The sequence below is a fragment of the Trichogramma pretiosum genome, unplaced genomic scaffold, assembly GCF_000599845.2.
Source record: "Trichogramma pretiosum strain Unisexual culture from Peru unplaced genomic scaffold, Tpre_2.0 scaffold8, whole genome shotgun sequence".
NCBI lineage: Eukaryota > Metazoa > Arthropoda > Insecta > Hymenoptera > Trichogrammatidae > Trichogramma > Trichogramma pretiosum.
In genome coordinates this window covers 2,792,566-2,809,221 of record NW_019641699.1, presented here as the reverse complement: position 1 = coordinate 2,809,221, position 16,656 = coordinate 2,792,566, and the positions used below count along the sequence as shown (strand labels likewise).

The window sequence follows — 16,656 nt, the reverse complement described above, 5'->3', positions numbered from 1 at the left end:
TTTACCTAATTTTTTTTATTTTTATATGCATTCCTTTTGAAATTAACAGACATGCAGTAAATCAATAGATCGATTTTTTCACGATAATCTTTATTATAGAATGAAAAAATAATAATATTGCAAAAAAACAGAAAGACCACTTGAGATTTGCCAGACCGTGGTTTACTTATGAAATTATTTCAAGTTAGTCACTTGCAGACTTACAGATAAAGGTTCCCGATATCTAGCGGTGGAGATTGTCTTTGATTTGGATTGAATTTTCATAAATTTTCCTAGCAGTACAGTGTTAAAATTATTTATATTAAAAGTAATGAAATAACTTATGTATAATTTATGTATAAGAAATTTATTAAAACCACGCTTTGACTTATATTATTACTTCTACTTTGTCGCTTGCAAATTTACAGATAAAAGTACTTGACGTATACTGATGACCGTCGTCTTTAAATACGATTAAATTTTTTTTGAAAAATTAACACAAAAACGAAATTGGTATTAAAACATACATTTTTAATCGCAAAGTTTAAATTTTATTCTAAAAATAAATCTTTCCTGTTCACTTTAGCCTTAAAACTCATGTTTCTGGTTATATTTTCATGTATTTTTTTATACAATCCATGTGTTCAAAAGTAAATCAGTATTATAAAATATAAATTATATTATAACTTATAAACAGTAGTTATAACAAGTTCTATGTTAAATGCAATGAAATAGAACGTCTTTTGCCTCTGAGTTTAAAAAGATACCAATCTGCGATACGGCAATGTCATGTAAAAGTACTTCAAATATAATTCAGCATCAGTTGCTTTAATTTTAATGTCTAATTTTACATTAAATGTGCATTAAATTTTAGCGTTTTCCTTCAACAGTATACGCTTGAAATTCTTTTCCTCTAATTAATTTTTGAAGGGACTATTTTCTAGTTGTTTCTTGAAATGATTCGTATGATTTAAGCTTTATCGTGTTTTTATCATTATTTTCTCCTTGCTCAATCGTTCCTTGTACTGCGTAAACATACAAACGCGTCCGCATTGAAATCACTCGAAGTCTTAATAAAGTCGTTGAAAAAAGTACTGCTAAATCAAACACAAGTATATTGCCAAAAGCTAGGGCCAGCCAGCTTGCAACAACGCTTTCGCATATATCTGTATAGGGTACGGGGGAGAAAAAGTCGTGCGTAAATTTCGGAATCATCGAGGATCTAGCTCCTTTTATTGAAATACTTTTTCTCTCGAACTCATCGGTTCATTCTATGCCGTACGTATAGCGATTCATAGGCGGAGTGGACCAGGCAAAAGGCCAATTACCGACGTGTACGTCTGCAGTCTAACCGAGTGTTTATAGGAAAAGAGAGGGTCGCACAGTTTACCCATACGTGCCAGGAATTCCACGCGCCTTATAGGCCTTCATCGTCGTCGTCGTCGTCGTCGTCGTCGTCGTCGTCGTCGAGGCAACGCAGAAAAAAAGCTTTGATTCTTCTTCTTCCTCGCGCGCACACAAGACTTTCGAGGTCGGATAAAACTGTAGCTTTTCAACTCTTTTCCTTTATTTCACTGCTATAGCTAGGCTGACTGTTTGTGTATACTTTACGCAAGAATCGTATAATGCGAACGTACCGAGCGCAACTTTGCGTCATTTTTCAACGTGACTTTTCGTACGTGATTAAGAGGCGTCGCTTTTTTTACTTTTTTTGCACAGTCGCGCTCGCTAGACAAAAGGGTAAAAAGCTTGTTTTTGACGAACGAGACCCTAGTGGCAGATTGAATTTGTCTGGCGCAACGCAACGTAACGCGCCCAAAGAAGATTATAATTTCAACGTTGACTGTGTGCGGCGTACATTAGAAACGTATACATTTCGCACACGCGCGAAACAGAATAACCACATTTACCAGACAGCCGCATGCGTGGCTTCAAAATTTACCGATAAAAAGTATGCGCACGAGGCGCACACACGTTTTTACGCGGAGCTCTCTCGTGCACACAAGTATGAAAATTCGCGTAATCCGATGCGCGAGTTGCGCGCGGCTGCTGCGTTTACGCTTGGCCTACCCAACCAGCGTATATAAATCCGCAAGCTTCACCGTGTATTTAGCCAACTGATTAAGCTACCTCTAAATTCCTGCTTGACTTTTAAGTTAATTTCGAGACGACCCCTTTTCTTTTTTTTGCGCACGAGACTTCGATTTTAATAAGCGTGGACGAGAAGTTGAAGTTTTCAATTTCCGAATTCGCGAGAGCTTGCAAAACCAAACGAGCTTTGAGCTTCGATGAAGTATGAAATAGAATTTCCAATCCGAAGCTCGACGCCTGGCCTTTGTAATATTCAATATGAATGATGATTGAAAGGATCTTCTTTGTGAATAATCTTTTTTACAAATTCATTGAGAAAAAATCACCGAGTTGCAAGTATGTGCTTTAACAATTTTTTTGTCGTTTGTTTCCAGGTAAGCTAAAAAATAAACGAAAGTGATGAACGAATTTGACAAATGGGGCGGAGAACGTGATGAATGATGCAAAAGGAATCGATGGAAATATGTTACACGTTATCGACATCGGCAGCAAAGAAACAACTTTTGAGAAGCTTTGTAGTAAGTGCATGGATTTAGCATGAAAATTGTAGAGCTCGAAATCGCTGTAAGGAATAGTTCATTAACAAGTGAGTTTGATCCTTCTTAATCGTATCTTACTACAACTACAGGTATCAAAAACAAAAAATTTGATATCTTAATCCCAAGGAATACATCACTAAAAAAAAGTGATTATACCGCAACGAGGAGTCAAAGAATTGAAAATCTTTAAAATAGCAACTTTATCGAATCGTAGATAACTATACCAATAACAGTAGCCAAGTGACTTTTGGCGGCTTCCATCTATCGAAATACACCGAATCTCTTTTTTATTATATACTCTCTCGTTTACCTTTGTTTTTTTCTTTACCTATCGAAAAAACAGCTACCTTACAAAGTCAGATCCTGTGCCTTTTTCGCTCCTTTCTTTTTTTAAATGTTTTTCCTTCGGCCGATTAAATAGAATCAAGGGAATACGAAAACAGTTTAGTTCGCGACAGCAATGAAGCAATATATTTTGCAAATAAATAAAGTAAAAATCGAGGTAATGAAAATTTTTCTAACGATAGTTTCTTAAGAAAAAGGAGAAGCAGTGTACACTCCAAGTGATCCAAAGAAGTATGGTATTAAGTTAAAGTTTTCCTTTAGCAGGCCGAGAAACAAAAAAAAAGGGTAAAAGCTTGATAAAGGCCAATGCACGTGGAGGCGAAGGATCAAGCACAATTAAATTGTAAGTAGAAATAGATAAGAGTAAAGTTAAAATAAAAGTAACAGTGCAGTGCAAGAAAAGCAAAGATAGCAAAGTGCTGCTACACGTAAGAAAAGTTTAACTCTTACACAAGAAAGAGAAATTCATGTTTCACGAGTGCGCACGCGGGCGGCGGGAGCAGCAGCGCAGGGGCGCGTACAGGAGAGGTATTAACTTTTAAGCGTATCATTAATTAGCTCCAATAATATTGAAGATACAAGCGACAGCGATGGCCGATGTTATTTTTTAATTACGATTATAATCCAAAAATTTGCGAGCTCTAATATCGTAAGATTAGCTTGCTCTAATCTTTTATTTCTCTCTCTCTCTCTCTCTCTCTCTCTCTCTTTCTTTTGCTCACGCGTGTTCTACGCCGTAATGCGTGAATCTCTGCCGACTGTAAGCTGATTTTCCCCTGCTAAATTTATGTAATAGCAAGTATATTAGAAAATTTTTCGTGTTTATATTCATGGAAAACGTAGAGGGAGGAGTGTGGCAAAGCTTTATAATTTTACTAACCGCGCACGCGATTTTCTTCGACTATATGCTGCGTTAATATCCGAAAATTATTTGGCTTTGCCACGCGCGCAAAGATTAAACTCAAGAAAACTATTTCTACGCTGTATATACATTCATGAATTAGCTTTCAAACCCTCGGAGGCAACAAGTTTGAAGGCATCATTATATGCGATGTTGCACTCGAAAAATATTACCTTATAAATATCTAGAAATACGGCAAAGTTAAAAGTGCATCGAGATCAGCTTCTGCTTCTGTATACAAGTATACATACGTATATACGTATATTTACGCATATATGGCCGATTCTCTGGGAAATCAAAAAGTAAAATAAAATTTTTACTGTTCGCATGATTAAATTGTTGTCGTCACCAAATTATTTACAGAACCTCCTCACAATTAATATCTTTATGAATTCTCCTAAATTTTTTAATAGTTTGATTTTTTCAACAGCCCCAAACATCTGAGACCATTGAAAAATGTGAAAAAAACATGGAAGAAAGGCCAAAATAGCGGAAGATAGCCAGGAAATTTTTTTTGGCGTTTTTGCGACTGAGCAACCCATTATTAAAATTGCGGATGAAAGTTTAGATCGAACTCTCGATATAACAAATTTATAAAGTGGTCATACCCTTTTGAAGTACTTTTTCGGAAAGTTTGTACAATTTTCAGTAAAAAGCTTTCTAGTCATTTATCCCGAAAGTCCCTTTGGGCTGAGCTAGGAATTTTTTAAATATTAGTAATAATCATGAATTTAGGAAAACCGACATTTTTAGGTCTCTAAAAAGGGTCCAAGCTAATCTAAATATACCGGTAATAATTAGGGACATATGTGACGTGAAAAACAAAATAAATTTCATGCCAGCAGAAAAAAAATTGATGACTACTTGTTTTCACTGAGAATGGACCGTATATACAACGCACGAGATTCATAGGAGAGTGTTAGCTGCTGTTACTGCCGCTGCTGTTGGCGTAGCCGCCACCGCCGCCGCCGCCCTCTCGCCCGGTACCCCGATCAATACGTCTCCGGCTGGCGCTCGAATATAGCCGCGCTGCTGCTGCTGCTGCTGCCGGGTCGCTGCACCGTACCACCGCCGCTGCGCTGCTGCTGCTGCAGTTACACCACCGGAGACAAATGCTGGATCGTCTCGCGGAATTTCATCTCCCCTTCTGCACTAGCTGTGCTCGGTGGGCAACTCTGTGGCATATAATAGTGCGCACGAGCGAGTGTCTATATATGCGTGTTTGCGGAGATAAGGACGCGCGGCGTATATACGTACAGTGCTCTATATAATAGCCTCGTCCGAGATTAGCGTTGGAAAAAGTTTGCGCAGCAGCAAGTACATCGTTTAAATAAGAATTTATCTGCTGCTACATCGATGGGTACGAGCGCGCCGCCGACGCGTGAGTCAGCTCTATGTATATGCGGGGGGTAAATCGTTCGACACGCACACGCGACACCCTAAAAATGTTTCGATCGACATACGTTAACATTGCCGCGTGACACGAGACTCATTTTGATTTTACGAGAATGCGTATACGACCGAATGCGTCTTTACACTTGTCTCGTATCTATATATATATAGTCATGTGTTATGTGAGAAACAACGATGTTTGTATAGGCCGTTCGCTGAAAGACGCATAGCTACACGATACTCGATCCCCTCGCGCAACGAAGACATATTCTACGTGATAGAGAGTGTGAGAGAGACAAAGTCATGTCACCACGGAGCGACGTGCGAATTTCCAAATGAGACTTGCACGTGAACGAACCTGAACGTAAAAATAATAACTTTGATTACGAAGCCAAATCGAACGCAAGTGCTATGTATGTGTGTGTGCGACGGGACTAGTGCGGGATAAAAACGTTCAGTCATGTTGACACTGCTGAAAGAAAATTACATTTACCCAATTTATCTCGCTCTGTGTGCTCTCTCTCTCTCTCTCTCTCTCTTTCTCGTCTGATATGACCGCACGTTGAGAATGCCGCAGCATCACCGCTGCTGCTGCTCCAGCCGCCCGCTACTGCGCACTGCTCCTTTTTTGCGTGAACTTCGTCGAGGGAAAAAAAAAGAAGAAAATAAAGAGAGAAATAGAAAAAAACGTCTATCGCGAGTAAGAAGAGAGAGAGAGAGAGAGAGAGATGGAGGATGGCCAGCAATACACGGCAAAAAAGGGAGTAAAGCAGCAGTAGCAGCGGCAGCGGATGAAGCGAAAAAAAAGAGCGAGAGAAGCGAACGAGCCGAGCGAGCGAGCTTTGCTCCGGAAGAAAATTCGACCGTTCCTGGAGGGCTTCCAGGCATAGTAGCAGTTGGAGTTCTATATACAGCTGGCAAATTGACTGCTCTTGTCATTTTAATCTCTTCGATCTGCTGCCGCTTTTTCTTTCCTCTTATGCGCATAGAGAGCCGGACACACTGCCTTTTTTAATTCATCATATACCCATGTTGGTCCGCATGAAAAAAAGGACAAGTTTGATGCTCTAAATAAATTTGTTGACAATACATTTGTTTATTCACAATCGTGTATGTAATAAAATTTGATGAAAAAATGTATTCTTAAAAGATATTCCAAACTATTTTTTGGCTTGTCTCGAGAAAAATTTCCTTTTTTTTTAATTATTTCGTACCGTGTCACGTTTTTCCATCGTATTCCACAAACATTACATAAATACGTGCATAAACATATTCAGGTGTGCATATATTGAGATAAATGTTGTCTTGTATTTCTCTTGAGCTAGATTTTTAAAAAGATTATGTCGTTCTCCGCTTCGTGCGCAAAAAACTTCAACCCCGTACCGCGAGAGTAGCACTTGGTTTTCTCTCTCTTTCTCTCTCTCTCTCATTCACGCATTCACGTATACAGGTATATGTGTGTGGACGAAACTCTCGCGCGCGCTGTGCTGTGCACATGCACTTAAAAGAAATATGAAGACGCTCTAAGCTGTTTAATCTGAGGTAATTTCCTTTTCTCGCGTGAAATACGCAGGTTTTTTGCCTCTCCCTCTCTCTAATACATATACACAGGCCGCGCCTCGGCGGAGAAGAGTTCATGCATACTTAAAGTTGTGAAATATTGTCATGCGCGGCTAGGAAAAATAAATGCGCGCATCACTGCGCACGCTTCACATTTTAATCGAGTGTATTTTTAATTCGCTTTCGCAAAAATATTATCATGACACTCGGTTTGCGAGAGAAAGAGAGAGAGAGAGCAAAAAGAAGAAAGGGGAAAAAAGTTGTATAAATCGCCGAAATTTCGTATTTACGACTGCGATAAAGTTTTTATCCAAATTTTTTTATTTTTTATTTCGAAACAAGTTAGCACAAGATATACACGGGAAGATTCATCCTGCGCGTAACTGTGTGTAATTAAAGCAGTCCAAAATTGCCTTTTGTATGTATAACGTCACCGCGTGACCGAGATCTCCATCAAAGGAGAAAATTGAATCATCATCAATTCCACGTCATTAATTGCCATGCCTTGGCATGACGAGAGCTTGTACTAGCAGTAGCGCGCGCTGCACTGCGATTCGGGAATTTTCTATGGAATAAGCGACGCGTACTAGTCGAGTTGGCGCAAAATCACGTCGGGATTCGTCGGATTGTGTTACCCCACGTCGGTTGTTGGATAGGTTTCTCTCTCTTGCTCTCCGTCTCTCTCTCTCTCTCTCTCTTTCTCTCTCCATATATATAACATCGAGTCAACTTTCCGAAAATTATACCACTTGGATCCAAATGACGCGAGTGGTTATATACATACTCGGTCTATGCTCAATTGTATAGGAGGTTTATGTCTTTTAGAAAAGGGTTGCGAGAGCAGCTCGTATAAGTGCCGGTTTCAGCGCGGGGATGTGAGAGGGACAGAAAATTTCCTTGGCTGCGGTAGTCGCCTAGCTGCACTGCCGAGCGCCCGCGTGGGGTTGATTATTTGCGGAGTATCTCCGAGAGAGATTCGAGACTAGCAAATTACCCTTCAGATGTGCCCTTTTTTTGTTCGCCAAACTCCATTTACGATAACTGCCCTGCCGAGACTATTTTCGACCAATTGGAGGAATGAATAACTATAGCGATTGTCTATAGATATTCAAAATTTATTAAAAAAAAGAAGATACGTTCTATAAATTCATTCAACACCTATTTCTGTCAAAGAATAAATCCTTTCTGCGCTTGGCTCGGAATATGTGCGTGAAAGTATGAAAAAAATGCGAGAGAAGAGAAAAAAAAGTCTGCCGGAGTGCCGAGAGTGCGAGCGAGAGAGAGAAGAGGGAAATGGGAATCGATTTGTTCGCGCGTCATGGCTTTTCTTTCGTATATCCTCGCGGCCATTCTCCTCTGTATGCTTTATTGTTGTGAATGACCGTCGCGTCGTCGCCGCCGCCGTCGTCCGTTCGTTCGTTCCTCTGTATATATAGAAACGATGAGATTAAACTTGCACACGCACACACGTGCCTGCCTGCCTGCTATACATATATGCATGCGGCAAGAACCGTATAACCCGAGCGAAACTGACCCGCGGCTATCGCTCTTTATATGTGCAGCTTTTTTTTTATTTAGTCAGTAGCGTAGCAGCACTATACGTATAGTATAGTTATACGTAGAACGCATATGTATATGCGTGGCGTGTGAAAAATTGCGAAACTAGATTCATCGCGCGAAGAGAGAGAGAGGGGCTGGAAAATATTTTTCAAAGAGCTCCGGAGATTCTCTCCTGCAGCGAGTGAGAGCTTTATTGCGTTTCGAGAAAATCCGAGACCGCTCGTTCGTTTGTTCGTTGGCTCGCTCGCAAGCACAAAACACTTATTATCTTGATTATTTCGGGCTAAGTACGGATGGGGCCAGAGCGTATTCAGGCTAGCTGCTGCGAATGAAAAGCCGAAAATTTCAATGGCGCGAGTGAGCGAGCAGGCGAGAGATACACTCGAGTGGCCAAGTGTACAATGTGCTCTCTGGTGGCGATGGTTGAAAAACATCGACGTGCACTATACACGCCTGCAGTCCTATTTCACTTGCAGCAAGCAGCCCGTCCCGACCCGAGTCTGCGAAAGCGACCACGACACACACGCCCACTTTTGCAACTTCCGATGAGCCGTTGGAGATTAGCTTGACCGAACTTGCTAGCTGCTGCTGTTATATATCTGGTGATGGTGCTGCTGCTGTTGCTGTTTTCAAGTCGCATTCGAAACAAAGAGCAGCAATGAGTCGTTGCTGCACTATTGGATGCCTGATATTAGCGATTAATCTATCATTATTACACTTTACTATAAGAAAAAAGTGCGATAGCCTGAAGAGTGAAGCCGCTTAAAACGGCTTCTGATTGGTCGAGTTACTTTTGACTCAAGCCGAATTGAGATACAGCGAAACCAGTGTTGCAAATTTTATCAATTACTACATTAGTAACTGCTAGTTGAAATATTCAATTATCTGCTACTAATCACGTAACAGCCAAATGAATAATTAAGTTGTGACTTTTTAAAATAGTAATTCATAATTGAAGTGTTCACTTACTAGTTTTTCAAGTAGTAACTGATAATTGAAATATTCATTTACGAGTTACTTGACTAGTAACCGATAATTGAATTATTCAGTTACCATTGTTTTTTAACTAATTGAAAAATTTCGTTACCAATTATTTCGTTGAATTAGTGATAAATTTTCAGTGATTTTAGTTTTATTTACAATCAAAACTTCAGTGTCAAATAATGGAGAGAAAAGATATGTAATAAATATGAGTAATATAATTCAATTTCTAATGTGAAATTTTACATATTCATGTGAAAAGTGAGTATTATCATCAACATAGTCACCAGAAACTAAGACTAGTGTGTACTAACATTCGAGTGAAACTAATAAAATGTTATGATGAACTTGGCGTATTTTACTATGTGCGGCTATCTAAAATAAGTTAAAATTGTCCTTGTGGGTCTGATATAGAGAAAATGTATATTTAATTGCTGTTTTTTCATTCATCAAAAAGTTTGAAACGGCCTCAATGATATGACTAATTTTATTACATATATTGGGGGATTTTTGTATCATTCAACTCCTGGACAGTTACGTTTCATCTTAAAATTGCCTGTGCCGTAACTTTCCATGTGAACCGTTTGACCAAATTAGCATTTTTTTCAGACCATATCCTAGCATAATCTGTAATTTTATCATATTATATTAATGAATAAAAGTGTATATATGGCTGTCAAATTGTGTATACTTATTTAAAATATCTGAAAGTGCTTCCGTTTGTCATTGTTTTCCATCTACTAAACCAAATGACACTCATATGACCATGATTGAACCAATTTTTTCTCGACTCGCAAGTAAAACTCGAAAAATCGGATACTTGCACAGCCGTATTCCGAATATTCGTAATTCCTAATATTTATCATTCCGAAATGTGAACATGGCTCCTCGTTCAGTTGGGTTACTTGAGTTACTTAGGTTACGAAGGTTACTTGGGTAACTTGGGTTACTCGGCCAAAAATACTCCCTTCGATTAGTTGTGTTCAGTCCTTCCTGAAGTATCTGCATGCACGTAGAAGTCGATTAGCAACATCTAACGCGGCACATCGCATCCGTGGACGCGATATATCGCGAGACGCAATCTTCCTTCGAAACGCCGGCCGGCACGCGCGCGTAATTTTTGCGGGTTCATTTTATTGTAGTTATATCGACACGTCCGCGTGAAGTCGCCACTAAGAATATCGTTCAAGGGGGCGCGTTGGGCGCTCGCATGACTCTACGTGCATGTCTTTTTCCCAGTGGCACTCACTGTCGTACAATAGCTCAGAGCTACAACACACATTCATACAGAGACAAATAAAGAGAGGTTTTTTTATAACGATTTTTCCTCTTTAAAATAGTGTATTGTTTATTCATTCTCACCCTTCACATACTTTTTCACGAGATTCAAACATTTTAGTAGGATCTCGATCATACATTTTGGTGCCTCCTGTGAGGTGTGGAAGTGCACACCTGGACATAGTGACTACAGTTTTAAGTGATTTTTTATCGGATTTTTTTTTGATTTGTGAGTGTGAGTTCATCTGTTAGATTGTGCGTGTATTCAACAGTAAGGACAAGGAAAAAACGATCCCGTGAGTTACCAAGACGGCCTGTTCGAGTTGAATAGTGCGCGCCATTTTGAAAGTAATACTCGCTCGAGTTGATCGATTCGACGTTCGATAACTGTACGTACCATTGTGTTTCTAAGAAAACAAGTTCACGCGAGTTACAGCGACGTGCGCTCTAGTGTGGCAGTGGCAGCGTCGACCGTTCGAGATCATTCGAAAATCTTGTCAGAGCGTGTATTCGCAGACTGTTATTCTAGGAACACGTTCACGCAAGTTATACAGTGCGCGCGGTCAAGGTCAATAATCGGTCGGTATCACCGTGTAACGCAATAAAACAATGGCTAGCGCAAGCGAAGTTGCGCGTAAGCGCGGTGTTATAAGAAGCAGAATAACTGCCATAAATAAAATATTATCCAACGATATAGTGGATCCTTTGAACGTTAGCCTTCGACTTGATCGTGTAACTGAACTGTTCAGAGATTATGAAACTCTCACCGATGCATTGACGGAAGAAGATGAAAATCATAGTGAATTAGCTCAAGCCGAAATTCTTCAAGACGAGTACTACAATATGGCTGCAAGGGTAAAATCAGTTACGGTCAGAAATTCATCGATTGCTAGTACAACGAACAATTTCGGTGCGCCTGTCGGCTCTTCGACTATAATCGAACGCCAACAATTGGTTAAATTACCAGTAGCAAATTTACCGCAATTCGATGGTGATTATGATAAATGGCTATCTTTTAAAAATACATTTTTATCAATGATCGATGCCCGAACAGATATAGATGAATTGAACAAATTTTTATATCTCAGAGATTGTTTGAAGGGACCTGCATTCAACAAACTTTCTTTATATGACACAAGTGCTGGTAATTACGTTCGAGCTTGGGCAGCATTAACTGACGAGTACGAAAAGAAGCGCGTGTTGATAGCAAAACATTATGACGGCATTCTAGATATTCCTATTCTCAATATTGCGTCATCCAAGGAACTTATCAAGATGATAGACGAAGCACGTCAACACGTCAACATGCTTGAATCTTTAAAGGTGACATTGGACAAAGGAATAATAGTAAGAATAATCGAGAAAAAACTTCCGATGGAGATTCGAACAAAATGGGAGGAATCTCTTAACTTCGACGCATTTCCAACGTTTGAGCAGCTATGCAAATTTGTTAGCGAATCTGCCTTCAGGATAAGTGCTTTAGAAACGCATTCAGTGCGAGATCATATATCTACAAATAATAAACGTCGCCAAGAACAATCAAACAATTACCACAAGTCGCGTAAGATAGATTCAGGTGCACGCGCGTTTGTGACAAACACACATGGAAATTGTCCACATTGCGCTGGAAATCATCCAATTTTCAAATGCACCTCATTCGAAAACCTTTCAATTCAGCAACGATGGGATTTCGTCAAGAAGGAAAGGTTATGCCGAAATTGCTTACGATCTCACACCGGTGCATGCTCGCTCTCACATTGTAAATTGTGCGACAAATTTCATAATACGCTGCTACACTCGACGCCGATGCGAGATGCGAATAAAAAACAGCAACACAAATCAGGCAATAAAAATTCAAGCCAATCAGATAATAATCCAGCTGAATCAAGATTATGACTAGAACGAGAAAGATTGAGTCTGACATCACAAGTTTCACGTGCACAGCTCATGATGAGCGCGATGATTTTCGTAGAAAATGGGTCAGGACAGTACATTCAAGCACGAGCATTACTAGATACTTGCGCGACTGCTCATTTTATGACTGATACTTTTGCTCGACGATTAAATATACCAATACAACCGTGTACTATACCCATCGGAGCAATAAATGAAACACATACCACATCTAAAGGCAGTATACAGTTATACATACAATCAAGTACAGGTAAATTTAGAAAAAGGTTGCAATTTCTTATCGTAGAGAAAATCGCTGGAATGGTTCCCGACGAAGTGTTTCCACGCGAAACAATTAAATTACCTTCAAATATACGATTGGCTGACCCTTTATTTCATTTGCCAAGATCAGTTGATATTTTAATAGGAGCAGGCATAACATTATCTCTGCTTAGTGTTGGACAGTACAACTTGTCAAACGATAAAGGTGACTTGATTTTACAAAAGACACAGCTCGGTTGGGTTATAGCCGGCGGTCAAGATGAAAGAAAACATCGGGTTCGTGCATCCTGTAATCTCTCTAATCTGTCGCAGCAACTTGATAAATTTTGGGCCATCGAAGACTTGAATGCTGATAAGGTAAAATCTCTTGAAGAAACACGGTGCGAAAACCATTACATTGAAAACACAACGCGAAATGAAGATGGTCGATATATTGTACGACTACCCTTTAAACGCAAAACCGATGATCTAGGTGATTCAAGAACACAAGCATTGCGTCGATTTTACGCACTCATGAATAAATTTGAGAAGGACCCAACTTTAAAAATCGAATACAATAAGGTTATGCAAAATTACATTGACACGGGACATATGTCTTTAATCACCGATGAGTCAAAAAATGGATATTACTTGCCTCACCATTCAGTAAGAAAAGAATCAAGCAGCACCACAAAATTGAGAGTCGTCTTCGATGCATCCGCAAAATCGAGCAAAGGATTTTCTTTAAATGACACGTTGATGACAGGGCCCACCATTCAAGCAAAATTATTCCAACATTTATTACGTTTTCGAAAGTATGTTTATGTGATTACGGCTGACATTGCGAAAATGTATCGCCAAATTTTAATCCATCCTGAGGACAGACGATTTCAAAGGATATTCTGGTTTGACAAAGGTGAAATCAAAACTTATCAGCTAAACACAGTTACGTTCGGAGTTTCTTCTGCACCGTATCTTGCCATTCGGACGTTACAACAATTGACCGAAGACGAAGGATCCAAATATCCGAATGCTAGCAAAATTTTGAAAAACGATTTATACGTAGACGATTTACTCACAGGCGCAGATACATTGACAGACATCATAAAAATACGTGATGAAATCATTTTATTACTTAAGTGCGGAGGGTTTGACATTCGTCAATGGGCTTCAAACCACCACCACGCACTTGATAAAATTGAAGATAAAATAGTTAATCTGGATTGCATAGTCGAAACAAACCCAGTATTGAAAACTCTTGGCATAGTATGGAACTCACAAAACGATAAATTACTATTCAAGTTTAATTGCTCGCAGCCATCAACGAAAATCACAAAAAGAATAATTTTATCGGAAATTGCAAAAATATTTGATCCTTTGGGTCTCATCGGTCCTGTAGTACTTCATGCTAAAAAATTAGTTCAAGAGTGTTGGAAAAATAGACTCGATTGGGATGAATCCGTTACACAAGAATTATACACTCGTTGGAATACCTTTAGAAATGAGTTACCACTACTTCAAGCTTTAAACATTGATCGACGATTGTTAATTGACGACCCAGTTCACATTGAGCTACATGGATTTTGCGATGCAAGTCAACTTGGGTACGGAGCTTCTATATACGTACGATCAACAAACAGGACTGGACAAGTATTAATTCGTCTTGCATGTTCCAAGTCGAGAGTCGCACCACTAAAAAATGTAACAATACCACGACTAGAACTGTGTGCGGCAGAATTACTAGTACGCCTGTATCAAGAAGCTGATTTTAAGTCTATGATGATCATCAAAGAAATAATATTTTGGTCCGACTCAACGATAGTGCTACAATGGTTAAACAAAGATCCACAAATTTTGAAGATATTTGAAGCCAATCGCGTTGAAAAGATTCAAAAATTCAAGGATGAAATCAAATGGCGTCATATAAGATCACAAGATAACCCAGCAGACGCTCTTTCACGTGGACAATACCCAGCAGAACTCATGCAAAATCAATTATGGTTCAATGGTCCTGCATGGTTAAAACGGGCATCTAGCGAATGGCCACAAGGTTGTGATGATAATACTACAGAATTACCTGGCTTACGAAATATAGCATGTCTCACTACGCAGATAAATAGCAGTGACATTCTTCAACGATTCTCAAATTATTCTAGACTTTTGAATGTTATGTCATATTGTTTTCGGATTTTACCATCGAATTCTTTATATCGAGATGTCAAAATTACAGTAGAAGAAAGAACGAATACAGAAAGAAAAGTTATCAAAATAATACAAGGAGAATATTTTGGACACGAAATTCAAAGATTGTCGAATTCCAAGGGTATCAAAGATTCTCGCCTTGCCGCACTAAATCCATTTATCGACGATCAGGGACTTTTACGTGTAGGTGGGCGATTACACAACGCCACAATAAAGGAAGATAAGAGACATCCGATATTACTGCCGTCATACCATCCCGTCACAGATTTAATCATCAAGGATTACCACATTTGGCTGCATCATGCAGGCATTCAAACGACACTCAGTAATCTTCATCATCGATTTTGGCTGCTCAATGGAAGAAACCAAGTACGAAAAATTATTCGTCACTGCGTGACATGTGTTCGACATCAGCCTGTCCCATTGCAAGCTCAAATGGGAAACTTGCCATCACCTAGAGTTCGCCAAGCGTATGCCTTTGAAAATACCGGCGTCGATTATTTGGGACCAATTTATATAAAGGAAAGAAAATTCCGTAATCGCACTCGCTTGAAGGCATATGCAAGCGTTTTCATTTGTATGGCTTCTAAAGCAATCCACATAGAAATCGTTAGTGATCTCACGACTGAAGGATTTTTAGGAGCACTGCGGCGTTTTATAGGCCGACGTTCTCGCCCTACGCATATATATTCCGATAATGGAACGAACTTCGTGGGAGCGAACAATCAATTACAGGAACTTCACGTTTTACTCAATTCAGAACAATTTCGCAATGTTGTTACAAACTTCGCAACTCGAGAAAAAATAACGTGGCATTTCAATCCGCCACTCTCCCCTCATTTCGGTGGCATTTGGGAGGCCGCTGTCAAATCTTTCAAACATCACTTCAAACGAGTGATAGGCGAAAAGTTACTCACATTCGAAGAATTGAACACTTTTGCCATTGAAATCGAGGCTATCCTGAACTCAAGGCCATTGTGCTCATTATCAACTGATCCTAATGACGCTTCTGCACTGACTCCCGCCCATCTGTTAATCGGTCGTCCATTAACAATGCTACCAGAAGAAAACTTGGAAGGGATTCCTGAAACGAGATTGACAGTATGGCGTTTCATTTCCCAAGCTCGACAACATTTTTGGAAAAGATGGCATGTGGAGTATTTGAGCGAACTACAAAAACGCCAAAAATGGTATTCAAGCTCAGGAGAGCTTAAGATCGACAGCATCGTAATAATCATTGAAAAAAATACTCCTTGTATGCAGTGGAAATTAGGAAGAGTCATCGAAGTTCACCCAGGAACTGATGGAATTGCACGCGTTGCCACGATCAAAACAGCTCATGGAAATTTCAAACGCAACATTACACAACTGTGTCCTCTGCCAATTACTGATTGATTTTATATGTACACAATCGTTTATTCATTATATTTTATTATTCATCATAAATAATCACTACAACTAACATGTAATATTGCAATAAATTCAATGAATCATACAAACATGTTGCTCGTCTCATCTCGCAACGCGGGGAGGATGTTCAGTCCTTCCTGAAGTATCTGCATGCACGTAGAAGTCGATTAGCAACATCTAACGCGGCACATCGCATCCGTGGACGCGATATATCGCGAGACGCAATCTTCCTTCGAAACGCCGGCCGGCACGCGCGCGTAATTT

At 39.5% G+C, this 16,656-nt stretch overlaps 1 protein-coding gene across 1 annotated transcript; it reads left to right on the top strand.

Moving 5' to 3' along the window:
- Positions 1-11,235: 11,235 nt before the first annotated feature.
- Positions 11,236-16,377, top strand: LOC106652974. Its single transcript, XM_023462577.1, has 4 exons — positions 11,236-11,260; positions 11,324-11,617; positions 11,681-12,187; positions 12,827-16,377. The coding sequence occupies exons 1-4, from the start codon at positions 11,236-11,238 to the stop codon at positions 16,375-16,377; spliced, it is 4,377 nt and encodes a 1,458-aa protein (XP_023318345.1).
- Positions 16,378-16,656: the final 279 nt, after the last annotated feature.

Excerpts from the sequence above, each read along its gene's own strand:
- LOC106652974 (XM_023462577.1), top strand. The coding sequence starts at position 11,236 with ATGGCTAGCGCAAGCGAAGTTGCGC. Across the intron at positions 11,261-11,323 it reads TAGCGCAAGCGAAGTTGCGC|TGGATCCTTTGAACGTTAGC; the intron begins GTAAGCGCGGTG and ends CCAACGATATAG. Across the intron at positions 12,188-12,826 it reads AAACAATTACCACAAGTCGC|AGAAAATCGCTGGAATGGTT; the intron begins GTAAGATAGATT and ends TTCTTATCGTAG.